At 38.1% G+C, this 27701-nt stretch overlaps 1 protein-coding gene across 1 annotated transcript; it reads left to right on the plus strand.

The window, feature by feature from the left end:
• Window positions 1-1330: 1330 nt before the first annotated feature.
• On the plus strand, window positions 1331-27701 carry NUCKS1 (nuclear casein kinase and cyclin dependent kinase substrate 1). Its single transcript, XM_065886771.1, has 7 exons — window positions 1331-1528; window positions 16842-16891; window positions 18453-18558; window positions 21273-21328; window positions 24449-24601; window positions 25367-25516; window positions 26455-27701. Exons 1-7 carry the CDS (start codon window positions 1512-1514, stop codon window positions 26652-26654), a joined length of 732 nt encoding a protein of 243 aa, XP_065742843.1. The 5' UTR covers window positions 1331-1511; the 3' UTR covers window positions 26655-27701.

The following is a 27701-nucleotide window of genomic DNA, read 5'->3' on the forward strand; positions in this document are numbered from 1 at the left end:
GTGAAAGGGTGGAGTGACATGGAAGAGAAGATATATATATATAACTTTTTTAATGCTTTACTAGTGGACTGTGCTATTCTCTTCCCTTAGGAAAGCCAGATTTTACAAGGGGAGACTTTCAGGAGGCAATAGTGATGGGTTGGTTTGTTTGTTTATGGAGTGTAGCTTCAGTTGGTTATTAACAGGCTGCCTGTGATAGGGATTGAAGTCTATTTTACAATGGTCAGGTAAACCTTGGCCGTTCCCATAGGGATCCTGAGCTCTGCCTCTGAGAGTTTTATGCATCCAACAAATGTTCATAGATTTAAATGGAATGATCTGAGTTACCCTCAGTTATTTGACTTGAGTCTTGAGGCAGCCCCTCCCCCATCCCCACCCAGGGATAAGGGATTGAATTTAACAAATACTTACATTGCACTTACTGTCTGCCAGAGACTGTCCAAAAGCCTCTTCGTATATCAACTCATTTAATCCTAATAATCCTATGAATTAAGTACTATTGTTCCCCATTTTACACATGAGAAAACTGAGGCAGGCACAGAGAGGTAAAGCTATACAACTGTTAAGTGGTGGACCTAAGGTTCAAACTGAAAAACCTTCTGGCCCAGCGCTCATGCTCCTAATCATTAGGCCCCGAAGGTCCATGTCTGGGACTTTAATGACCCTGAAGTGATCTCAAGGTCCAGAATGGAGAATGGAAATTGGTGGTTAAGTTATTCCTTGACTGTGATCCTGCCTCCCTGCTCCAGCAGCGGTTGGGCTCCTGAGGTCTAATGCTTAAGCAAGGAGAAGGGGCTTGTGGGTTTAAGGTCAAAATTTTTGAACCTATGGAATTTCCCTCCAATTCAGAAGCAGCCCCTTGCTGACGAATCAGCTGCCTATCCCACGGGTTTTTCTATCAGTGGAGTTTCTAGATGATCAAGGCAGGCGAAATGATACATCATTAAGCTAACATTAAATGATATTAAACTCTTAATAAATCTTTTTTCCCAGTCATCCTAAGACGCAACCCAAGACGAATCTGCAACTCTGGAGTGGAAACCAGGGGGCGGGCCGAGCAGCGACCATTTTTGTTTTGCGGCCGTGCGCTCTCAGAGCACCTTGACTAACAGGACCTCACGGAGGAGGCGGAGCCTATCAGTGAGTGGGGCGGAACCTGGGAGACGTGATGATTCAAACGGACGAATGAGCTCTGCGCATCTGGCAGAAGCCGCCAATGACCGGTCGTGTTGGGGCGGAGCCCACAGGCCCTAGTGGCTTTGGTTGTACGGCGGCTTTGGCGCATTTTCGGCTGGTTTGATTCATCCATTTTGAAGAGACAGGGGAGCGGGGGGCTCGTCTGATTAAGGGGCCCTGAACCAAGGAGCGGCGGAGTTTGAGAAGCCAGCAGCTCGGGGTTCGGCGGCAGCGGCCCCCTCGGCCGAAGTTGGGGGGGGTGGGGCGCCGAGCGCGCGGGGTGGGGGGGGTCCTGGTCTTTGGCTTCTCGACTCGGTCCTGTTTCGACAGCGAACATGTCTCGGCCTGTCAGGTCAGTGCGGAGTCCGAGGCCTGGAACGGGTTGGAGGGGGTTGGGGTGAGTGGTGAAGGAGTGGGGGACAGAAGCCTAGAGTCGGCCCTTTCCTGTGCCACGCGCGGCCTCCTCCTTTTCGGGGCCCGCGCGCGCCCTTGAGCGTAGGGGGCCTTGCTGGCCCGCGGGGCTGCGTGGGGGTAGCGGCCGCGCGCCCATGCGCGCGCTCCTCCCCGCCCCGCGCCGTTGCAGGGCTCTGGGCTGCTTTGCTGCCTCCCCCACTCGCCGCACTGGAGCGGGCAGGGTGTTCCCTGAACCTCCGTCGGTCGGAGGGGGAGGGGTGTGAAGTCAGCGCCCCCACCCAGGCCCCACCTCCTCCGGCCCGGCCCCTTGGTGCGGGTCGCGGGGACCAGCGTACTGGGTCTCGGACCCCACCGTAATGGGGGGGGGCGGAGACGCCGTATTGTCCCTTCCCCCCTCGGCTTGCGTGGGGGTGGGGGGGGACTCAGCCCTTTTTCTCTAGCGGACGGGGGTGTTCCATGCAAAGCAGGAGGGGCAGCTCTGCCGCCGGGCCCCGCCTCCGTCCTCCGGGTCGCTGCAGAGCCCCGCCTCTCGGATCGGGCCGGGCGTGGGCGGGACGCGTTCTTTTTCCCTCCGCAGCCGAGAGAGTTCGGGACTAGGCCCTGGAAAATGACTGCTGTGTCTCCCCCAACTCGGAGTTTTGAGCTGGTTAACCCCCGCTCCCCCGCCTCGAGTTCGCTCTTTGCCTCCGACTAGAAATGTCCTTCCTCGGAAATGTCCCTACTCAGGGAGGTGTGGGTTAACTGCACGACCTAAATCCCGTGTGGTTCTCGTTCCCGCTACCTCTCCTCTTCCTCGGCGTACACGTCTCGGATGTTTTTGTAATCTTATCTTTACCTCGAATAACTTTAATAATAAACGGGCTAGATTCGGTTAATCGTTAGACTTTATTCTGAGAATTTCAACAAGTTTGCTGTTCCCCAGCGGACGGTGGAATCGCCCTTGGCCGTCCTCCCGGCTATCGTATGGAATGTGCCATTTTTGGAGGGGTGTGGCTTAATCCAATCTGTTGAGGCCTTACGAAGGAGAGCTGTTGAAAATAAGTATTACTTTTAATATAATGTCCTTGGCGCTTTCAATGTAAGGAATTGGCTGCTTTGCATAGTGCTTTATGGATAAATAGGTTTAGTTTCTAAATGTTTTAATAGTTGTTGCTTCCCCTTCATTCCAATTTGTGAGGAACGGAAGTATTTTGAGCTAGAGTTCTAAAGGGAGGTTTGGAACCCCGGAAAGGGTTTTGTGCTACACCGTTCTGTCTGCAGACTAGAACAGCAGTCTCCAGCTGGTGGGGGTATGGGGCTGCATGCTCCTACGCTCGGGGTGGGCGTGAGGAGAGTGCTAACTAACTACCTGACAGTTTTTCTGCCTAATTTAAACCCACATCTCCGATAACTCACCATCGCCACCGGGAAGAGTTTTGCCTACTTTTTGGCACGGAGTCTGAATAGATATTGCAAATTATAGTTTGCATACTTTTTTTGGCATAAATGACCAGTGTATCCCATCAGTTTATGAATAAATGACCAGTGTATCCCAGCAGTTTATGTAGAGCATTTTCTTTAGGATCAGGAGAAATAGACAATATCATAATAAAGATTTGTTTCATCTGGATTGGATCTTCTGTCTTCTGGGAGTAAATTACTGTGTGGTGAAGTTGGACTATTACTTTTCTTTACCGTTTAACTGCAGTTCACTAGGTTTTGATGACTTTTAATTTTATTGTTGTAATTTTACTCATTTGCCTGAGTTTGTGCTCCCAAATTTAGATGCTGGAACACGAACAGAACTTTTTTTTCTTGAAAACTTGGATTTTTAATGTCACCGGGTAGGAGTAAATATATTAAGCATGTTCTGATCAGTTTTTTGAAGGCATTGGGATTTGTGCACAACTTTTTTCTTGCTCAGTCTGTTAAAAGTAATTTTAACTGTATATTTGCCCCTAATTGAAGAATGAAGTTAATATATTGTGGGCTTTTTGGGTTACTTTCAAGTTATTAATTTTAAAGCAACTTGGTTTTTGATTATATATTTTAGTGAATAAGTCTCTTTGTAACTTTTTTGAAAGCCTTTAACATACTCTTGACCAATAATAAAGCAGAAATAATTAAACTTGACTTTGGTGGTTTGTTAAATTTTGCAATAAAAAAAGTTCTGCCTTAGGGAAGTGCTTTTGTAATTGAAGAGTCTGTGTACTTGAGGGAATGTAACAAAATAGATGTTGACCCAATATCAGAATGATCAACCTTGTTTAAAAACAAACCAAAAACAAGAAAAGCATGTGTTGGAAAATGTGTCCCTGCAGCTTCTTTTGGGATATGTTTCTGCCCTTAGGCCTGTATATAATTTTGAGGATTTTCTGCTTTTCATTTCTTACTGTGACTATTATTTTCATTTTAATATTAACCTAAGCATTTAAGGAAGATTTAGAAATGTACTAATGGCTGCTTGACACCAGTTTCCAAATGAATGGAATGATGAACTGACCGGCTACAGCAGGGTTTTCCATAGACATGTGTGCAACACATATCTAAGTAGTTTTGTTCACACTGTATTGCTTTCACCTTTTACAGTATCTGACTCATATATAAATGAGAGCTGAAATATTTTAGGCCTTGGATTCAAATTTATAGCGTAAAATTGCAGTCTTAGAGCCAGAAAAAAAATTAGGCAAATTCATTTTACGAGTGACTTAATGTGGGGACCTGGACAAGTGAAGTGCCTTGCATCACACACTAGTAGATGCCAAGATTGGGCCTAGAACCTAGATTCTTAATTTACAGCCCTGCTTATCCTCATCCTCCCCCCTTTCCACATAATCGCTTGTTTCTTCTACCAGATAAGTGTTGATGTTATTTTAGTGTATGGCACTTTTAACTTTTCAAAATGCTTTCATGACTCTTACCCTTGTGAGGTAGGGAAGAAAATGCTGTTACTTTTGAAAGAAAGCTCAGAGATTTACTAACTTGCCCAGCCTAGAAACCAGGTTTTTTGAAATTTACCTTTGTATATTCTTCAGAGATCTTCCTCCCTTATTGAAAATGGTCCAGATCACTCAGATCAGTCTGTTTGCTCCTTTATAATGTAAGTGTACCTGATGTCGTCTTCTTTTGTTTAGTACTTGAGACTGCAAGGAACCTTTAACATTGAAAGTTTAGATGTGAAAGCATAGGCTTTTACAGATTGATATAAAATTTTTTTGGTCGTTTTTTATTTATGTTGAGAATCAGCTTCCCCAAGAGTCCAGATTGCTTTCTTTTCAAAGAGAATTCGGTTGGAATGTGTGTGGATTTCTAAAAAAAAAATTGATATTTTTTCTTACCAGAAAATTAGTTTCAAGAAGCCCTCGGTTAAAGGGAAAAACTTGGAAACCTGAAAATTCAAGGTAGCTTGGAATTAATGATACACAAGAAGACACTTAAGATTTAGTATACTAGTAAATGTGGTTTTAGATGAGCCTGGTTCCTTGTATCTGATCTTATTCTCTATGTCCAGGCCGTGTGTGTGTTTGTGTGTGAAAGAAGAGTGATTTTATTAACCTTTGATCTGTACATTTATTATTACTTTCATGTCACTTCTAAAAAGACATAAACTCTTCTGTAGACTTTACCTTCAAAGATATCTCACATAATAACTTGGAAAGCCTGAATAATGGGGGAGTTAATTTTATAACAACACTTAAGTATTCAACATTTCCCAACATATATGTCTTTAATCTGAAAATTACAAGAAGACAATGTTGGGAATTCCCTGGCGGGCCAGTGGTTAGAACTCAGCACTTTCACTGCTGGGGCCCAGGGTTCAATCCCTGGTTGGGAAACTAAGATCCAGTGTGCGGCGAGGCCAAAAAATAAATAAAATGCCAAAAAAAAAAAAAAGACTTTAAAGTTTGATTTTTTTTTTTTTTTTTTTTTTGGAGTAATTACCAAATAAACATTTACGAAGAGTAAGTGCAGAGTCAGGTACAGAGGATTTCACTTTATCTTGTATTATCCTTATTACAACCCTGTAATAGAGGATTTTTTTTTAATTCCCATATAGTAGATGATGAAATAAGCTTAAATAATATGTTACTCAAGGTCACAGAACTGTGAAACAGCCAAGATTTGAACCTAGATTTTCTGAATACAATGCTGGCATTCTTTCTGTGGTAACACTCTTCCCTTCCTAGTGTTTGGCATGAAGATGGTCAAATGCTATTTTATTTTGTAATCTCCAAATAATGGTGAGTGCATTCTGTATGCACTGGTTTTTAAGCTCTATGTAGAAAATATTTGAGGGGAAATATATGGCCAAAATATTTTAAATAGCAGTTTTTTCAACTTACTCTTCAAAACAATTCTCAGAATAAGTTTTAATTAAAAGCATTTTTTTTTTAACTAGAAAGAACTGAGATTAAGTCCAGTTCCTTCAATTTACTACTGATGACTTTTAAGCCTAGGAGCTAAGGCGTAGAAATAACAGTAAAGTTGGATTTAGATTGCATGAGTCTTACCTATTTAACTCTCCATTAGATTTACATTTATTATATACATTTGATTCACGTAGAATGTTTTACAGGTAAACAATCCTTAGTTTGAAACCATTGGGGACTATATGTGTTCAGAAGTTCAAATTTTTTCAAAAATTTAAAAAATGGGGGATTCCCTGGTGGCGCAGTAGTTGAGAGTCCACCTGCCGATGCAGGGGACACGGTCATGCCCCGGTCGGGGACCGCGGCTAGGCCCGTGAGCCATGGCCCCTGAGCCTGCGCGTCCGGAGGCTGTGCTCAGAAACGGGAGAGGCCACAACAGTGAGAGGCCCGCGTACCATTACAAAAAAAAAAAAAAAAAATTTTAAAAGGTAACAGGGTGCCTATACTGTATATATAATGTACCATCACCAAGTCTGCAGTAGTGCTCCTATAATCAAACATATTAATCTCTGTGGTAAAACCTAGGAATTTTCACACTAAAAGAAAATCCTAAAAAGCCCCTCTTGTTTGCCCCACATATGTTTACCACCATATAAATTATGAAAAGACTTGGTTGTCAGAACTTTTTGAATTTCTAAATTGTAGATATGAAGACTAGACCTTTAACAGCACAGTTCCTTTCTCAATCTTCAATTTTAGAAAAAATAAAATTACTCGAAACTCAATAGAGCCATCACTTAATGAGCAACACTTTTTGTGCCAATTCTGCCAGATACTTCTCATGTTTTTCAAAATCTTGAACAACTCTGAGCAAGGTATATATTATCCCTTGTTTCATATGTGAGAGGGCTGAGGCTTAAATTAAGTAACTGATCCAGTTCACCTAACCATTAAAGAGGAAGCAGGAATTCAAATAGAAGTTGTGGCCAGTGTGGTCTTTCCAATCAGACACTGCCACGGGGTGTTAACTCTTTCTCGTGGTAGTAGCACATTTGGGGGTTATGGTTCATAGCAGGACTTTGGTGGGGAAGACCAACTTTAAAGTGAGCTGCGGGGGGCGGGGTGGGTGGAGGAAATGAAAATTTTTTCGAAGGAATAAGAATATGAGAAGGGGTTAATTAAAGGAAAAGACACCTGAACGTAGAGGAAAAAGCACTGAAGTAGTGTGAGGCTTTAAAAGTGGGAGGAAACATGAATGTTAGATAAGTGGCATTTAAGTGTATACATAATCAGGGACATTTCCCCCTGACCAAAATAAGTGAATAGATTCCAAAGCCACCTAAAGGACACCACAGAAAATTAATGGGCTCATTTTATGTACATGTATAGATGCAAGAATGCCAAACAGTATTAGCTAACTGAATCCAGTATGTGTTAAAAATACATATGATCAAGTAGCATTTGTGCCGGGAATAAAACTTAAAATCTGTCACTGATTCATATTAAAAGACCAAAGGAGAAAAACCATAGCATTTGAAAAGATTCAGTACCTATTATAAAATTCATCTGTATATTACAATTAGAAGGAAATTAAGATTAATAAATTGGGGTTGATTTAACTTGACAAAAGTTACCAACATAAATGGTTGAGTTTTAGTGTTTGAAATCATTGCAATACAACTAGTTAGATAATAAGGAGAAAGTAGTTTTGAATAAAGAAAGGGAGATTGATTTTATTTATGTTTTTGGTCTGTTTTCCCCAGAAATATAAAAACAAGGCCACCATTCTGTGTAACTCTGGGACACCATCTGTGTTACATCCACATTATAGTCCATGTGAATAGTGCCCCTCTGGCTCTTAGAGACTGCGGTGTTGTGGTCAATAAGAGAAAACATTTGATTTAGTATATGACCACTTTGGTCAAAATGGGGCATCCCTGTGTTTTGTTTAAAAAATATTACTATCTAGGTTCTAGGAACTGGAACTGATTGTTACAGAATTACATTGCCATATTTTAAAATAGTATCTAAATAGTCATATTTATAGGTCTTTAAAATATTTTTGGTGAAGAGACCACAGGTTGCCAAAGAGTGTTTCAACTGGCTATAGCATGTTTTCAGGTGCTTCTTAGTGCCTATCTACTTATTGAACTGTGCACCTGTTCAGTTACCTGCAAAGCAGGGTGATCTTCAGGGAGATTTCATGTGTCAAGATAAAATGGCCCAGAAGATGAATTACTTGAGAAACTAAAACTTAGCTCCACTGAGAGGTAAAAATCCAGCCGGCTATTCATGGGGCTGGGATAACAGACTATCTTCCACAGATATGCTACAACTGGCAAGATTTATAACAATGCTTCTTTGACTACTGCTTTCCTGCTACGAAAAGATTCTCTAAAATCAGACTGTCAGAAACTTACGCAATTTGAAATTATATCAATCAGAGTGAAACATCACACTTTTGTCAGGAAAATCTAACTCCTTTTGACACGGAGAGCTATCCTTGATTTAACATTTTTAGAGCTTCAAATGAGGGGTTGCTGGGCACAAAATTCACATCTATCTAAACTTCTTTGCCAAGAAATAGGACCCACTTCACTGTCTAGACCTGATGTAGACCCCTTTTCACACAGTCTGCTGTGCTTTGAGCCTATCAAGCACTGCTTCATTTAAGTTTCACCTAAATTGTACCCTTCCCCAAATCCTTTTTAAGTTTTCCTCTGTTTGGTGAGATGCTCCACACTTCTGATGTTCCATCACCTTTATTGTAATGAGTCAGTAATATCTTTTTCAGGCTACAGATTTGTCCCTGGTAGTTGGGTTAAGACAATTGGAAGAGTCCACTGAGAGTCCCAAGACTTGCTGCAGACAGGACTACTTGGTAATGTGCTTACCTGAGACCCCTTTAATCTCACCTGCTTGAGGTTTACTCTGTTCCTAATTGCATAGTTTTTGCACTAAACTTCTGTTGGGAAAAACCTAGCCCATTTTATTTACACAATACTTTGTTATGCTGAGAAATTTGTGTGTGACTTTTAAATAAAATAGTATACTATATGGAGAGAGTATGGTGGAACTGAATGTATTTTGGGAATAAGGAGTGCCATATAAGAGTTCATATTTATTCATCTGGACTGAAATATTAGCAAGTTGATAAACAAATTTAGGAGGGCATTGTGACAACTATCTCAAACATATACCTGGTTCATCATTCAGAACTCCTTTATTCCCCTTTTGTGCAGAAATTTACTTTTTCCATTTGAAAAACTTTAAAGAGATTTCCTGTAATGTTCTTGATTTTAAATATTTACTTAAAAATTTTTGCTTTCTTGTGTCTTGTGACTGTTTTTGAATTCTATTTAATTGTAAAAAGCAGAATGATATAAGATGCAGTCAAAACAATATATATCTTAGCCAAAAGGAATGTGAAGCTCAAAATAAGCAACTGTGAGAAATTAACCTGAATTGAGTTTAGGTATCCCGGCTTCTATGAACTAATTTTCTTATATCCTGAGAAAACTTGGCATATGAAGAATCTTGAGGGATAGAAGAATGGAGAGAAGTAAATGTCCTAAGTTTTAAGGACGTTTGATATGCAGAAACTTTAGTATTTAGCCTTGAAGAAAAAAGTGGAAACTGTCGCACAAATTTTAAGGGCTGCTCTATGCAAGAGGGTTTAGATTTAGACCATGGTGATCCCAGGAGCTAGACAAGACAGAATTGGTCAGTGGACTTTAGAGGCAGATTTCACCTCGCTGAGAAGAACTGTCTCATTATCCGGTTTTCTTGGAATTATTTGCCTTGGGAGATCATGAAAGGTTCTCAGTCGCCCTTCCAGGGACATTTGTTGATAGGATAACACATTTTGGGTAAGATTGGATTAGATTGTCTAAGGTCCAGTAGCTGTAATACACCTGGTGGTGTATCACCCTTCCCTCTGTCCCCCACGGGCCACCAAACTTTGATAGGTGTTATGAGTGCTTAAGTTTAAAAAAAGTGGTTTTCTTTCTTTTTTTTTTTTTAATATTTATTTATTTATTTTTGGCTGCGTTGGGTCTTCGTTTCTGTGCGAGGGCTTTGTCTAGTTGCGGCGAGCGGGGGGCCACTCTTCATCGTGGTGCGCGGGCCTCTCACTATTGTGGCCTCTCTAGTTGCCGAGCACGGGCTCCAGACGCGCAGGCTCAGTAGTTGTGGCTCACGGGCCTAGTTGCTCCGCGGCATGTGGGATCTTCCAGACCAGGGCTTGAACCCGTGTCCCCTGCATTAGCAGGCAGATTCTCAACCACTGCACCACCAGGGAAGCCCCAAAAAAGTGGTTTTCTTAAAACAATGAATTAAAATAGGAAGAGATGTTATACTTTTGTGGCCGTGGATTAATAACAAATCGTTTTTTGTAAAGGTGAAACTAAAAACTACTTTGGAAATCATTTTTTATTCTATAGCAGTGGCTCAGACTTTTTTGATATGAAGTTCCTATAAGATATACATTTTACATTACAATTTGCTACACACAAGAATACAAATACCTGAAACAAGTTTCAGGAACTTGCCAGTTATTTAGGTGTAATTTTCTCTGATATTTTCTATTTGCTTCTTTTTCTTTTAAAATGCTGGTTATAGGGAATTCCCTGGCAGTCCAGTGGTTAGGGTTCAGTGCCCTCATTACCAGGGGCCTGGGTTCCATCCATGGTCAGGAAGTAAGATCCCATGCGAGCCGCAGCCAAGAAAATAAAGTGCTGGTTATACATCAGTAAATTGATTTCAGGACCCAGTAGTGGGTTGTGACCAATAGACTGAGAAACATTGTTCTAGATGTTTATCACTTAGGTGATTAGTGAAAAGAGCTATGTTAGCTATTTTGGGTTTCTCAAAACTCAGATTTCAAGTGCACTTTTAAGTGCCTAATGAGAAAATTGCTGAATTCTAGAAAATTAGCTAGGTGTTTCTTCTCCTTCCCTGCATTGGTCAGAACAATAGGACTTCTTCAGGGTAAAAATGGAAGATAGCTTGATTGAGCTAAATAATGTAGTAAATTGTCTAAAAGTCTCTCTGATTTGCCTTGAGAAAATGATTTTGTGTTCTTTAATACAAAGCTTAGGGTGTCAATAATTAAATGTGGGTTTCTATTTTAAAGTTCTGCTTCCTCACCTGGAACTTAATTGTTTCTCCATATTTTGATGTGCAGGTTTGTTAAAGAGTAGCACTGAATTTTGTGGTTTTAAGTTGTTTTCTCATGTTTAAGTTTCAAAGGGTTAGATGAGATCATCTCAAAAAATGTGGTAGTTTCCATCTCTGAAATACTGTTGATCCTTGATTCTTTAGAATGTTAGTTTTACATACCTCACATTTCAGGAATATTATTGATTTGGTCTTGAATGGTTGCTGCTGTAAGAAAGAAAAGGCATTTTGGGGGGTAGACTTACCAGTATTTAGTAAAAAGAAGTTGATGATTAAGAGAATGGAAGAAAAAAAAATCCTATTGCTTGAGTTATCCACATTTGGTGCCAAAAATGGATCTTTTAGTGTTCTTTGTCTAGCTTCCAACTTTACCTTTCATTTTTGCACTTTGATGCAAAAGTAAGGGCTTATCTCAAAGCCCTCTGGTGATCATCCAGGAATTGGTTCATTTGTGACCAAGGTACCTTTAGAATCTAAATAAAGCGATTATATCAGCTTTTAAAGTAAGAGCAGGCACATAATTGAAGTTTTTCTTTTTCTTTTTTTTAAACTTATTTATTTTTTTTTGGCTGCGTTGGGTCTTCATTGCTGTGTGCGGGCTTTCAGAGAGTGGGGGCTACTCTTCGTTGTGGTGCGTGTGTGGGCTTCTCATTGCGGTTCTTCTCTTGTTGCAGAGCACGGGCTCTTAGGTGCACGGGCTTCAGTAGTTGTGGCGCACAGGCTTAGTTGCTCCGTGGCATGTGGGATCTTCCCGGACCAGGGATCGAACCTGTGCCCCCTACATTGGCAGGCAGATTCTCATCCACTGCGCCACCAGGGAAGCCCCTTAATTGAAGTTTTTGTGTTCTTATAGTTTCTATTTTAAACATTTGTTTTCCTTACTGGGTTACAGTTCTCTTTTCTAGTGCAAACTTTTAGACTGACTTAGATGGAACTCCAGTTGATCTGAGTGATAGAAATCGATCTAACTTAAATGGTGGACTTAAAATAGCTACTGTTGCTACTTTCTCTGGCCTAAATGGCAACTGAAAACTTTATCATAAAGTTGGAAATAATATAAAAATAGGGGGGTATTTTGATATTGCATTTTAATGAAATGAGCAACAAACTCTTAAAGACAATCTTTCTAAGTAGCACTAGAATCAGTACTCTAAGACATAACATTTTTATTTTATTTTATTTTTTAAGACAATGGTTTTAAAAGGAGCAGTTTAATCGTGCTGTTCTAATAAATAAGAGTGTTACTTGTGTATTTACATGGGTTCAAGATTGCAGTAGTATTCTGGGTGGAACAAGTAAGCGCTTACAAGAAATAATGGCTGCTATTTATTGGATAATTGTGTACCTGGCCCTCGAAACAATCTTGAGAGATAGGTATTGTTATTCCTATTTTACAGGTGAGGAAACTGAAGTTCAGTGAGGGCAAGTAACTGGCAGAGCCAGGATTTCAACCCAGTTTTAAAAATCTGTGTTTTTAACTTTTATGCTATATTGAAATTTTGTGTTGTCCTCCCAGTTCCAGTTTTTGATGCTCATTTTACACTGAAGAGTTGGTTTAGCTTTGGAATTTAATTTAAGTAATAAAAATGAGAATGTTTCTTTGTTTTTAGCTAGAGGTAGGACTTCCTATGCCTTTAGACTTAAATATTGACTTCTTAATTTCAACTTTGCATAGGAATAAGTTCATCAAAAATGTATATCAACCCTGAATAAGGTAAATCTCTAAGTAGTGGAAAACAGTATGTTTTGAATAAGCATCTTCAGAAAGCAGAAAATGAACCAAGCTATTATTATAAATCATTATAATGAGTTTTTGTGAATGACCCTTGTTATCATAGATCTTTTATTTAAATTATTTATTTATTTTTGGCTGTGTTGGGTCTTTGTTTCTGTGCATGGGCTTTCTCTAGTTGTGGCAAGCGGGGGCCACTCTTCATCGCGGTGCGCGGGCCTCTCACTGTTGTGGCCTCTCTTGTTGCGGAGCACAAGCTCCAGACGTGCAGGCTCAGTAGTTGTGGCTCATGGGCCTAGTTGCTCCGCGACATGTGGGATCTTCCCAGACCAGGGCTCGAACCTGTGTCCCCTGCATTGGCAGGCAGATTCTCAACCACTGCGCCAAGGGAAGCCCCTTTCATTTAAATTATTTTTTCTTTTCCCCTCTTTAGCATTTATAGATGGATTTTTTTTTGACCAGTTACCCTTAAGGCAAGAGTGCTTCTATATTCATATTTTGCTTTACTCAGGTTTTAGTTTTTGTGATAAATAACATTTATTATGTAAGATAATTCTGGCCATTTTCACATAATTGAAAGTTAAAATATTTTGTGTTTCAAGGGAAGCAGTAGTCTTTCAATTTAGTTTTGAAATTTTTAAATTTAATTGCTTATATAATGTCAGTATAGTCTATGTTACATTTTTGTAGTTTTCCTCTGTTGAAAACTAGGATAGAAAACAATGTGCTAAATAATTGCCTTTTAAATCTTTTCTTTTTTTTGGCAGCACTGTGCAGCTTGCAGGATCTTAGTTCCCTAACCAGGGATTAAACCAGGCCACCGCAGTGGAAGCGCCGAGTCCTGACAACTGGACCTCCAGGGAATTCCCCTTTTAAATCTCTTAGATTTTAAATAACAAGTTTTTCAGTTTGGAGAAAACTAAATTTTCTTTTGTCGTTGGCAGTGGGATTAAATGTCTGATAAGTTGAACACTCCAGTGGTACATGCATCCCCTCTACTGATTCCCTTTCCCACACTAATCCTTTGCAGATGCCAAGTCCAAGTCCATTCACTCATCAAGCCTTCCTTGAATTTGGTGTTCCAGATGAAGGAGAGACAACCCCTGTCCTCAAGATGTTCACATTTAATAGGGAAGACAGACATTTAGTAGTTTATGTAGTATCAGTAAGGGAGTAAAGTTGTTGAGAGGTGAGGTTATATCTGATATGAGTGAGAGTGATATGAATAGCATTCTAAGCAAGGGAGCTGCATGACCAAGTGGTAAAAAAACAACCTGATTGGTGGAATTAAGCCTCCTGGGGTTGCTTGCTTGTTAAGTGGCAAGAGATTAGATCTTAAAAATCTTTAAGGAGATTGGATATTATCCTCTAGAGTATTTTCTAAAATTAGGTTTCTAACAGAGCTCTTAAAATTTGGTCCTAAGAGCAAAAAGTTCAGAAAACATTTGAATGCCTACTTTTTACCTTGTTCTGTACCAGAAATGTGGATATAAGGCATGATTGTTACTTTCAAGAAGCTTAGATTAGTGAAGAAAACAAATGGTACAGTGGTACATGTTAAGATGTATGGTGTGCAAAAGGATAGTTGACCATTTACAATTGAAAAAGTCATCTTTTTCATTAAACTTTGATAATTTTATTTAATTTTATAGAGCAGCTTTTTAGATCTGTCAAGCAACTTAGGTCATCAGTTCCAACAGATGAGGAACTGAGGCCCAGAGAAGTAAGTGATTTGCTTGAAATTCTAGAACCCAGGATTCCTACTAACAGATTCTTTATCTTGTACTATTTAATTCCTTTTTGGAGTGTTTCTAGCGATAGACTAAGGGAGTATCATTAGTAAACTGTTAGGAAGTTCTTTATATTGAACCCACACTTAATCTGATCACCAAAGCTAACATGTTTTCCCTTTTGCAGGTTAAAAATCCCAGTTTATTCAGTAGTTGTTCGTATGATCCTTTGCCATATGGTTACCCTCCTTTATATAGTCTCGTAGGATGTATCTATTGATATCAGAAATTGATACCGGAAATTGTACCAGTATTTTAGCTGCAATTCCACCAGCTAACCTAAAATTATTATGCCCGCGATTTCAGAACCTGTACCTAATTGTTAGAGATAAAGATTTAAAACTCCCTCTTCTGGATCCTTTCTCCCTAGTTCTATGTCCCATTTTCCTTGATCCTAAGTAATGCAGAAAATGGTCATCTTTGCACTGTGTTCATAATACAGTTTTTCATGGCATCTGTCATTAAAAATCCCTATTTCCTGGAACATGATAAGCATTTGGTTACTAGCGCCCCCCCAATAGGGTTTTTTTTAAGAAAAAATATTTTTATTCTTTTTTTTTAAATTGTGGTAAAATAACATATTTACCATTTTAACCATTTTTAAATGTACAGTTCAGTAGCATTAAATACATTCACATTTTTGGGCACTCAATTTCCAGAACTCTTCCTCTTGCAAAACTGAAACTGTACATACCATTGACTCCCCATCCTCCACTACCCCCACCCCTGGCAACCACCATTTTACTTCCTATCTCTATGAATTTGATTAGGTAACTCATGTAAGTGGAACTAATAGCAATATTTTTGAAATTAACTTTACTAATAGAATGGTATCTTTAATAAATAAACTCAGTTTCTTATAACAAAATATAGTTACAACATATTTTATAGTTTTGCATCTTGATTCATTGAGGCAGTAAAGTCAGAAGATAATTCATTGTTGGTAGACTAAAGAAAAACAGAATAAAAAATTCCTTAAGAGCCTTTCTTTTTTTTTTTTCTTTCTTTCTCTGAAATCAAGGATGTGGCTATACCTTCCTCCACATCTAAGCCCCAAACATGTGTTCAGAATTCACCCCACCCTATCATTTTTTGCATATTATATAGAGGTTCTGCCTGCACTTGAATTCTGACTCTCCTGTTCTTGCATTTAAATGGTGTCTTAATCGATAAAACCAGGAATAGTCCTCAACTTAGGTTTAAGTGTAGTTAGTGGCATGTTTCCCTTATAGTTTTTTCGGTTCACTTGTTCAGTTTCCATTTAGTTACAGTACATCTAAGGCTCAAGTTCCAGGCTGTTTGGATACTAACATGGAAGCTCTTATATCTCTCTAAGAGAGGAATTTTAAACTTTTAAGTGTAGAATATGAAGTAGGAAAATGGAAATCAAATTTGTTTGAGATATTAAAGATGCCTTACCTAGTAAGAAGTACTTAAAAATCACTGAGTCAAAAAATAATCACTGAGTCAAGTAAATACATAAATTTGTATCTTTAATAAATGCTCTTTAGGGAGTTCCATGTAGCCTAGTGGTTAGGATTCCACGTTTTTCACTGCTGTGGCCCGGGTTCAATCCCTGGTCAGGGAACTAAGATCCTGCAAGCTGCGCAGCATGGCCAGAAAAAAGAAAAAAGGTCTTTAATAACGAGCATCTTTTGAATGAATCCATTTTTTCCCATCCCTTCCTATGTAAGGCTTAACTTACCATCACCATACTGACGGTAAGTTAATTAAATATAATTAACTATTATAATTAAAAGTCACTTTGCCGTGAAAAAAACTCAGTACTAACCTTATTTATCAGGTGTACACGTGTGTATATCAGTAAGAATAAAGTAACATTTACAGTTTTGGTTTGTGTGCATATGATATCATCTCTGTATAATGAATATTTATGGTAGTTTGACTTATTTTGCTGTTTTATGTACTTGTGGGAGGTGGGAGGTTGTTTTGTAGGAAAGGATAGTATTTGGGCTATGCCTCAGATGAGCAATATGAGAATTGTCATTTGAAATACTTTTGGTTTAAGCTGTACTTTCCTATAAGAAAATGTGACATTTTTTGGCTGAGTTAGGGGCTTGTTGAAAAATAAATTTCAGAGAGCTAGTTCTAATTCTGTTTGTGAAGTAGAAATGTGGGTTCTGATATCTTAGAAAAGTCCTACATTTTTGTGATCTTAATTAGAGTCTCTTCTTTCTACAGAAATAGGAAGGTCGTTGATTATTCACAATTTCAGGAATCTGATGATGCTGGTAAGTTTTGTGATTTCAATAAGTTGTAAATTCAACTGACTAGTGGAAGAATACCCAGTTTGTGTACATTCTTATTATTCTTTTGAAATAGGTTTCATTTTTTATTTTTAGACTGTTGGTGTATATAAATTATGTCAATCTGTGTCACTCAAAACAAACGTTGAACTTGCATGGATTTTAACTTTTCCTTAGTAAATCATTGAAAATAAACACTTGAATAATTTTTTTTCTTATCTGGTTTTGGAGTCCAAAGTTTAAATGTGTGATAATTCTGATGCAGTGTTTATTAGTTTAATATATCTCCTGCTATAATCACGGTAAAACTCATACATTATAATAGGGAGTATGTAAATTTTTTGCATAATAAAGTACGATGAGAGTATTTTATGAAATACCTTTGATTTGTGAACTAACTCAGAGTGAGTAGTGCATCTTAAATTGTAGCCATAAAAGGTCTTTTTAGAGTATGTCCTTACTCTCATTTTCCAGATGTGTTTACTATTCTTTTTCCTTTATTTTTTTAAAATCTAATTTTACTTTATAAACATAATATTATGTACCTTGGGAAAACCTAGAAAATGCAACAATGTAAAAAGAAGAATAAAAACATAATCCACCCTCCCAGAGGTAATACTAACATTTATTAAATGCTTACTAAATGTTTGCACTTACTCATTTAATCCTTAGATCATTCCTGTTAAAATGGGATTATACTATTTTTATTTCCATTTTACAGATAAGGAAACTGAGGCAGAAATATTATTCAAAGTCCTTTAGCCAGCAGATGGCCATTTTAACTTTTTTGTCCTTTTTTTCCTTTTAAAAATATAGTTGACATCTTGCTATAGAATTTTGAGTTCTGTGCCCCTCCCACCCCACCCCTACTTATCTTTCTTGTGTTACTAAAAGTTTATGTTGGTTAATGGTTGTATGGTATTCCATAATTTATAATTATCCAACCATTTAATAATTGCTGAAGCTTCAGACTATTCTAGATACTCACGATTATATATGATGGTGTAGTAAACAGTTTTGGAATAGTCACTTTTTAAGGTTTTATAGGACTTTTTAAATTGGAGGTATTTTCCTCAAGTGCCAGAGTGTGCTATATATAATACTTTAGTTTAAAAGTAATTTACTTGATAACAGTAATTGTGTTAGGATTGTAGAATTGTGGGTTCTTTACAGTCTAAAATGCTTGTAATATAACCATATTACTATAATAGTTTCCAAATAAATATGAAGATGTGGAAACATGTAAAAGTCTTTAACAAATTAAAAGGCTAAAAAAAAAGGGCTAGAATATAAAGTAAGATATTTGACTGTGGGTATATTAAAATATACACATGAGGACTAGAGAGTGATATGCAAAAATGGAAATGATTGAGTTAAGGTGGAACTGGAGTAGAAAGATTTTTTTTTTAATGAAAGAAAATTATTTAGGAAATTCTACCCTCTCACCTTTTAAATAGCATGAGAGAATTATCAGTAAATAGAGTGGTAATTTTGACATGTAAAAATCATAATATAGTTCATTGAATTTGAAAAATACTTTGTTTAGATGAAGATTATGGAAGAGATTCGGGCCCTCCAGCTAAGAAAATTCGATCATCTCCCCGAGAAGCTAAAAATAAGAGGCGATCTGGAAAGAATTCACAGGAAGATAGGTAAGAGGCATAAGTCTGATTCTTCTTACCCTGTCACCACTCAGATGAGGATAGTGTCTGGTCTCTAATTTGGTAGAATCTTCAGTTACTTTGGGAAAGTGCTTATTGTTCACTTAATGTTGTTTTGCATGTTTCATGTCATCTCAGACAGTGCTTCTGAGTCTAGAGGTTAGCCTCTTTAAGGTCATGGAATCCAAGGTGAGCTGCAAGTATGCCAGAATGACTTTGGTGCTACTTCAAACCTCTGAACACAGGCAGAAAGATTGTTTAAGTATATAATTTGTTGCCCAAGGTTAGTATTGGCATTTTCATTGTAGAAATGGCAAAGAATAAGTGGCCTTTCCTATTCAGTCACAAATCATTGGCAGAATCATAACTAAAGTTTATAGAATGTTGCATTGCCTGCCAAGTTTTACTATCTATAGTCAATTCTACTTTGTTTAAATAATTTAATCATTTTGGGCTGTTTCCTTTCCCTTAGTTTTATAAATGAATTCAGATGAGTTGTATTTTTAACTGTAATTGCCTCATGAGACAAGGGTATTGTAGCTTTCATCTCTGCTCTTACAGCTATACACATTGATTCACTCTCGTACTCAGTGTAGCATAACTTTAAGACCTCCTTGATGGTGGTGGTGGTGGTGGTGGTGATGATGATAGTTACCGTTTATGATTATTATGTGCCAGTATCTATTATATGCTGATTTATATCCATTATCATTTAATTCTCACAAAACCTTTATTAGGGTAAGTAATATTAACTTAGAGGGGTCAGTGATTTATCCAAGGACCAGCAAATAGACCAGTAGGTTTTGAAACCATGTCTGTTGGACTCCAAAGTCCATTTTTTTAACCATTAGGCTATACCACTTCCAAACAATATTATTAAGTATGAGCAGTTCAAAGAAATGAAATAATAATTCTCACTAGTTCTTCTAAGTTATTTACTTTTGAGCACTAAAACCACTATAATTCCTAGGCAGAAATCTTTCCATTCTGAATTCACAGAACACTAAGTTTGTAAAAATAATACTAATTAATAAATGTACCTAAGTATTTTCTGTTTGCTTGAATCGCTAACATCTAGTATTTTCTTTCCTGGAGAATTTCAGAAATCTGGAGAAATTTTGAGGAAAAATAAGACAAAATTATACTGTAGGGAGACACATTTTCCATAGTTTCATAATATATCTCTCTAATCCAGTTTTATATAGCAGCCCAACTTAGAACTATCTTTCATTATATTTATTTTATTTCTCCTAGGAATGAGCATCTTCATGGCCTCTTGTAATGTCTCATCAATATAATTGATATCTAGCCTAAATTTTTCCTTGTTGCAGTCATCTGGCTTTATTACTCTCTGCTAAGTGTCCAGGAATGGTTGAAATAAATATAGCTTTTGTTGGCATTTGTATTAAGTGCCTTGTACGTTTATTCCCTTAGACCAATATTATGTTGCTTTTTGTGTTGGTCTCTACTTAAAAATTTAGCTTTTACTTGACTTCACTGTAATGGTGCTCAAGGATTAATGGTCTCTATAAACTCAATAATAAAAGAACTAGAGGAAATGATACCATTCTTCATCATTGTAATAGACTTGTGAATTAAATGCTTACTTTGCATAAAATATTTATATAGAACAGTCATAGGTTTCAGAATTATAGTGTATTTGGATCAGATTACTTAGTAAAGAAATGTGTTCGGTTTTTCTTTTTGCTTAGGAATCTTGGGTTCAATAGGTGGTCATTTGAGTGTGGTCTAAATTACAGGAATACCAAAAGAGATTTACAGGATCTGCTGTTTGAGAAAAGAAAGCTATCAACTTTTATGTGACTTTCTTTTTTTGTTTGTCAGAATTTCTCATGGAATCATAAAATTTTAGCGCTGAAGAGTACAAGTGATTTGCCTAAGATCATACAACTAAATAATTCATGACAAAGACAGAACACTAGAACCCAGATTTCCAATTTAAGATTTGTGAAGATATAAAATGTGCATCTTTGTGGCCTAAAAAGTTATTTTATAAAACTTTCCATTGAAGCTCATTAACTTCTTATTTTACTCTGCAGTGACCTTTAGCTCACTTTTATTTTCTCCATGATACAAGGCAGGCCTATGTGTTGAGGTTTCTGATGTATAGAAATATTGGATCCTAAATACTAATATTAGGAGGTAATTAATTAATTGATTTGTTTTCATTTTGTTTTAGATAATTTTTTTAGGCATATTGTAATTTATATAACTAAACTCCAGTTTCCTTTAATAATTATAAAGGTGTTTTCTACATCTATATTTGGGGCTATCCATTTACTTGCCTACTTTACCACCATTTGATACATTATATAATTTATTTTCAGTATATTCATACTTTGCCTCTGACAACAAAAAATTTTTCTTAGTAAATGTTCTCCTGAACCAGGTCTTATCCATAGGTGAAAAGTTTTTAGCCTGTGTTGAGATACCTTCTTTTTTCCCTTTGGGTCTTCAGAGGGAGCAGTGTTTTCTAAAAGTAGATAAAATTGTTCTTAATCACCAGCATTCCTATGAAGTAGGGAAATAATGCAAGCAAGCAGTTCCACTCCTCAGCATCTGTTTGAATATTTTATATATAAAAGAGGTTTTCTTCGGCATTCTTCTCCAGTCAGATACCAGAGATTTACGTTCACTTGGATTTTGATCTAAGATTTTTAATCTTTTCCCCCTTCCGCTTACAGTGAGGACTCAGAAGAAAAAGATGTGAAGACCAAGAAGGATGATTCTCACTCAGCAGGTAGTAAAGAATTTTTAATGTAATAGGTGTAATTCTATTTATATATTTATTTATTGGGCATTTTAATAAGTGGTTTTATTATAATGCCAGGCTCTGTGGTAAATGCTGCATTACAAGCATTATGTGTTTTCATCTTCAAAGAGCTCGCAGTGGTTCTCAATCCTGGTGGCTTATTACAGTTTCCTATGAAGGAGGTTTGTTTTGTTTTGTTTTGTTTTGTTTTTGGGTTTTTTTTTTTGCGGTACGCGGGCCTCTCACTGCTGTGTTCTCTCCCGTGCGGAGCACAGGCTCCAGACGCGCAGGCTCAGCGGCCATGGCTCACAGGCATAGCCACTCTGCGGCATGTGGGATCTTCCTGGACCAGGGCACGAACCCGTGTCCCCTGCATCGGCAGGCGGACTCCCAACCACTGCGCCACCAGGGAAGCCCTGTTGTAGGTTTCAAAAAAAAAAAAAAAAATTTATTTGGCTGCGCCAGGTCTTAGTTGCATTGTGGCGTGTGGGATCTAGTTCCCTGACTAGGGATCAAACCCGGGCCCCCTGGATTGGGAGTGCAGAGTCTTAAGCGCTGGACCACCAGGGAAGTACCTATGAAGGTTTTTTTTGGGTTCTTTTGGTTTTTCTAATTAATTAATTAATTTGTTTTTGGCTGCATTGGGCCTTCATTGCTGCACGCGGGCTTTCTCTAGTTGTGGCGAGCGGGGGCAACTCTTCGCTGCCGTGTGTGGGCTTCTCACTGCGGTGGCTTCTCCTGTTACGGAGCACAGGCTCTAGGCACGCAGGCCTCAGTAGTTGTGGCACACAGGCTCAGTAGTTGTGGCACACCGGCTTAGTTGCTCTGCGGCGTGTGGGATTTTCCCAGACCAGGGCTTGAACCCGTGTCCCCTGCATTGGCAGGCGGATTCTTAACCACTGCGCCACCAGGGAAGTCTGATATGAAGGTTTTTATAATGTACTTAATATCCATCCCATCCCAGGACTTCTCATTCAGTAAGGTCTAGGTGGGATGTTGGGGCTTTGTTTTGTATAAGTATTTACAGATTATTCTCATGCATAGTCAAAATTGAAAACCATTTACATGAACAAATAAAAGATATCAAACTAAATAGAATAATAAGAATAAGGGCGAGTGATGACTCCAGGTTGGAAAGCAAACAACGATTAGTTTCAATCTGACTCTTTTTAGCTGGGAAGTAGACCTTTGAAACAGTAGCCACAGAGAAAGTTTTTGTAAGAATTCTAAATTAAAAGAATTAATGAGGGGCTTCTCTGGTGGCGCAGTGGTTGGGAGTCCGCCTGCCAATGCAGGGGACACAGGTTCGTGCCCCAGTCTGGGAAGATCCCACATGCCGCGGAGCGGCTGGGCCCGTGAGCCATGGCTGCTGAGCCTGTGCGTCTGGAGCCTGTGCTCCGCAACGGGAGAGGCCACAACAGTGAGAGGCCCGCGTACCGCAAAAAAAAAAAAGAATTAATGAGGAACTGACTAAATTAAATGTTAAATCCTGATTACTCATTGGTATTTATTTTTTAAAATGTAACTCTTAAAAGAATTGAGAGTTTATCCCATCTTGCTCCCAACCATTTTAGTTGTGGTCTATATTCCCCTGCTTTTGCCTTCCTGGATCCCCCTTTAAATGAGACTGCTGGGCTTTCCTGGTGGCGCAGTGCTTGAGAACCTGCCTGCCAATGCAGGGTACACGGGTTCGAGCCCTCGTCTGGGAAGATCCCACATGCCGCAGAGCGGCTAGGCCCGTGAGCCACAACTACTGAGCCTGCGCGTCTGGAGCCTATGCTCCGCAACAAGAGAGGCCGCGACAGTGAGAGGCCCGCGCACCGTGATGAAGAGTGACCCCCGCTTGCCACAACTGGAGAAAGCCCTTGCACAGAAATGGGGACCCAACACAGCCAAAAATAAATAAATAAACAAACCAATGAACTGACATTAAAAAAAAAAAAGAGAGACTGCTATTTAGATAATATGTAGAGAGGGTAGACAGAGTTCCACTGGATTCACTCCACTGAGCTATTTTGCGTTCGTTTTTTTCTCAAGTCTGCTAATTGTCTGAAAATAAATTATATTAACCTTTTGCACTAGTGCTGTTGTGATAATATAACGTACACTTTTATTCATCTGCCTTGTGAATCCTAAGTTGAATCTCTTACATTTGTAAGCACTTGAGCAATTCAAGATGAATAACTCTGTACTAGTGTTAAGCTACTGTGAGGTGCGTTTAGTTTTGAGTCTACCAAAGTCAGTTCCGTTCCGTGTGTCTGTTTGTCTTCAGGTGAGGTTTTGGGTAGTGAAAGTGATGACTTGAACACTGACCATGGCAAAGCTTATAAGACTCGAGAGTTTCTGGAAGAGTAACAGCTAAACCTTAACAGAGTAAGAGAGCCTCAGAGTCCAGGAGAAGGGCTGTAGGTAGAGACTAATAAAAATATAACTTGATCTAGAGGCAGTAGGCTGGCATCCTGTTGTTTAACCAGATTTATGCACAACCACAACTGTGTGTTGAAAAGAACTTTTAATTAATAAAGTATAGTATATGAAAGTAATTGTTTTATAAAATTGTATTGAGATCTAATTGATTTTAATATGTGTTTTAAAGATTTCCCTCAATCTCCTCTAAACTGAAATGGCCACACCTCATTCATTGAAAAGGATAGTAGTTTGGCATTATTTTAGATTCTGTATGTTTTGTATCTTAGAATAAATATCATTGGAAGACAATGTTCCCCGTTCTACTATTTAAAAATATTTTTCTAACTAGTTTCTAAAAACTGTGTAGATAGGTTTGAATGTGATTGCGAATTTCAGGGCAAAGCAATGATACAAGTTTAAAGTATGTTATAGGAAACATGTGCTCACACCTTAATTCAGCTTTATTATTACTTAGAACTACATGCCTAAGTTATTTCATATGTGCTAGTGGGTGCATAGTCTTATTCAAGCTCATTCTTTGAATTTTAGCTCTTTTGTGTATTTTGTAGAAATTTTTAGGGATAAAATTTACCCTTTTTGAATGAAATAAAGCTGCAGGTTATATCTCATATCGGCTTTTCTAGTCAGCTGTCAAACTCAAAACTCTTTGATCATTGCATTATAACTTGGATATTGCAGAGGACAGTGAAGATGAAAAAGAAGATCATAAAAATGTGCGCCAGCAACGGCAGGCAGCCTCTAAAGCAGCCTCTAAACAGAGGGAGATGCTCATGGAAGATGTGGGCAGTGAAGAAGAACAAGAAGAAGAGGATGAGGTGCCATTCCAGGAGAGTACGTAAAGCTGCCTTGTTACTTTGGTCATGGTTGTAGTTTGTGACCTCGATTACTTCCACGTTTTTGTGGATGCTCAGTGTTAAAATCAGTTGCTTAAATTAGATACTAACTATTAAAAGAGATGACTGTTTTGATATCTATGTATATTTTTAAAGGTTCAGAGATTCCCATGATCATTATGTCCATCATTTCTAGTCAAATACTGAATGAACAGTTGTTAGACTAACAGTTACATGGTGGGTATTGTGATTAAGATTTGTATTTTGGCTTGGTGGAGAAGGGTGTAGACCTCTCCTTGCAAAAGAAGGTGTTAACTAAATTTAGATGTTTCACAGGTTACTCAGATTAATTAATTACATGTATATCTGCTTTGTATGTAGTTTTCTTACTTCATTTGTTTATACTTGGGCCAAACACACCAAATCAGTTGTTTCATTTCCCTAGTCTCATCAGGACTATATAGGAGTGATGGAACTACCAAAAGTTACTTGATGGCTTCAGTTTTTATCCAGATTAAGTCTTATCTTTTCCTGTTTTCAACGTACTCTTCAAACAAGTCAGTCATGTAACCCTCATGGTGCGTGCTAAACCATTTTACAGGTGGGGCCAGTGACAGCTCCAACCAGATTGGTAGTATCTGCAAATAGAATCCAAGAGTGTTTGACTTCCAAATCCATTCTCCATTCTTAGCACTCTCTCCCTTTGTTCACTTGGAAGGCTGTATACATTAAGTTGGACGTTGAAATTCTTCTTTCCTCTCAGAAGATTCCGGCAGTGATGAGGATTTCCTAATGGAAGACGATGATGATAGTGACTATGGCAGTTCAAAAAAGAAAAACAAAAAGATGGTTAAGAAGTCCAAACCTGAGAGAAAAGAAAAGAAAATGCCCAAACCCAGGCTAAAGGCCACAGGTGAGCTCTGCAGAAGTCAGATTAAATTACTGCTTTGAAAAATGTGAAGAACCAATAAACCTCTACAGAAGTTCTTCATTAGGGCTTGGCATTGACCACGTACTTAACAAAAATAAAAGGATCCTGTGTTCTATACCTGGAAGTATCACTTATTTATTAATAAGGACTCCAGCCCCTCTGAAATTCTGGTGGCTTAGCCCTGTTCTTCAACTACTGCCATACGAGAGGCAAGATTTGGGAATGACCTATTAGTGTCAGGTACAGTGGTAGAAACACCCCACCAGCATAGCTGTTACTGCCCTTTTTCCCCACTGATATCACAATCCCAGCAGCTAGTAAAGACTTGAAATTGTGAAAATACACACCTACAGTAATACATTTAAGTTCTGTGTTCTGATCCCTACACCATCCTCTGTGCTAGCAAAATAAAACCACACTTGACAGCAAAGATTCATTTTCTTTAGGCCCTTGTGGTTTCTACCAGGTATTCTCCTATTTGAAGCTAGTTTGTGATTAAATCAGAAAGCTGGATTTGCTTTTTCTTTATTTTAGCAAATAGAACTTTTACTCATCATGTCAGTTACTGTTAGTAATGATGGAACTGTTAAAAGTTATTTGATGGCTTTAGTTTCTATTCAGGTTAAGTTGCATCCCCTCTTCTTCACCCAAGTTTTAAACATAAACAATTTTTAGTTTCACAAGCCACTAAGGATGATGTGCAGTTTCTATAGCATCCTGTTTCTCTATTGTAAACATTACTGCTAACATAACATTACAGTGTTGGTTAAAAGGGTTTGGAAACCAGTACCCACCTTCATTTTTAGTAAGTTAGGGTGTTGTCTTTATAGATTTTTTTCTTACAGATTATTTTCTTTAGTAGCTGATTTTGTTAAAGATGCTTTCTTCCCTTCCCCAAATTGGTATTTTTCTTCTTTCAGTGACGCCAAGCCCTGTGAAAGGCAAAGGGAAAGTGGGTCGCCCCACAGCTTCAAAGGCATCAAAGGAAAAGACTCCTTCTCCCAAAGAAGAAGACGAGGAACCAGAAAGCCCTCCTGAAAAGAAAACATCTGCAAGCCCTCCACCTGAGAAATCTGGGGATGAAGGGTCTGAAGATGAAGCCCAGTCTGGGGAGGATTAAAAGTGATGATGGTTTGGGGAGAGATTTTATTAAAAAAAGAGAAAAAAAAAAGAAAAAAGAAAAAAAGAGGGAAAAAAAAAAGAAAACCTACTTAAGATAGAATATGGTTTTGGCTATGGCTTGACTCATGGGCTTTCAATGCTTTTTTTTTTCCTTTTGTTGAAAATAACTTTTTCTTTTTCTTTCCTTTTTTTTTTTTTTTTTTTTAAGAAAACCATTGTATGTTTAATTTACCTTTTTTGTCTATGGGTCTCTTTGTCACGACCCCCTCTTTTCCCTCCCCCTCTTTCCCAATGAAAGCCATGTTAAATTAATCACTGGATTGACTGCTTCATCTTTTTATTTTTAATGGAGGGTGTGCCACAGTTGTAAAGCAATAAGATTTGAGGTGAACACTATGGAAATTTTGCTTTTTGCTAAATGGTAGCAAGTTAAACAGTAATTAGAAAACATAGAAGGTTTTAGTTAAAAATGATTGTTTCTCTACCTGAACTTTTTAAGAAAACAGTTGTCATCTAATACAAGTTTATATTCTATATACAAAAATATGGATGTCTAGAAAAATCATGACTTTAAACTTCCACTGATGGGGTAGGTAGGAGATAAGGATGAATTCAGAATTGTTACTAAAAGTATTCATGTTTTTTTATCCTGGGGCAGCACAGGGAATTGAGGTTACCTGACCTTGTTTGAGGGTGTGGGTTATTTTTTTTTTTTTTAATTTCATCCCTTGTTATCTCTAAGAGACTCGGAGCCAGTGATCCTTTATCCTGCTACAGTCTTTAAGGAACTTTAAAGAAAAAAAAAAAAAAAGCAAGGGCCGCCAAAACTTAAATCTTTCTTGATTTTCTATTTCATTCTCTAATGGTTCATGTTTTAAAATATATATATGTATCTATTCTGTTTCTTGGATAAAATTTTACCAAGGATCAAAAGAAGAAACCCTAGAATTTAAATGGGGAGATCTATATATCACAGTGGATTTCTTCTCAAACTGACAATGTTTAAGTTTTAAGCAAATAAAGCACCAGTTAATGTGAAACTCAA

The sequence above is a fragment of the Phocoena phocoena genome, chromosome 1, assembly GCF_963924675.1.
Source record: "Phocoena phocoena chromosome 1, mPhoPho1.1, whole genome shotgun sequence".
NCBI classification, from domain to species: Eukaryota; Metazoa; Chordata; class Mammalia; order Artiodactyla; family Phocoenidae; genus Phocoena; species Phocoena phocoena.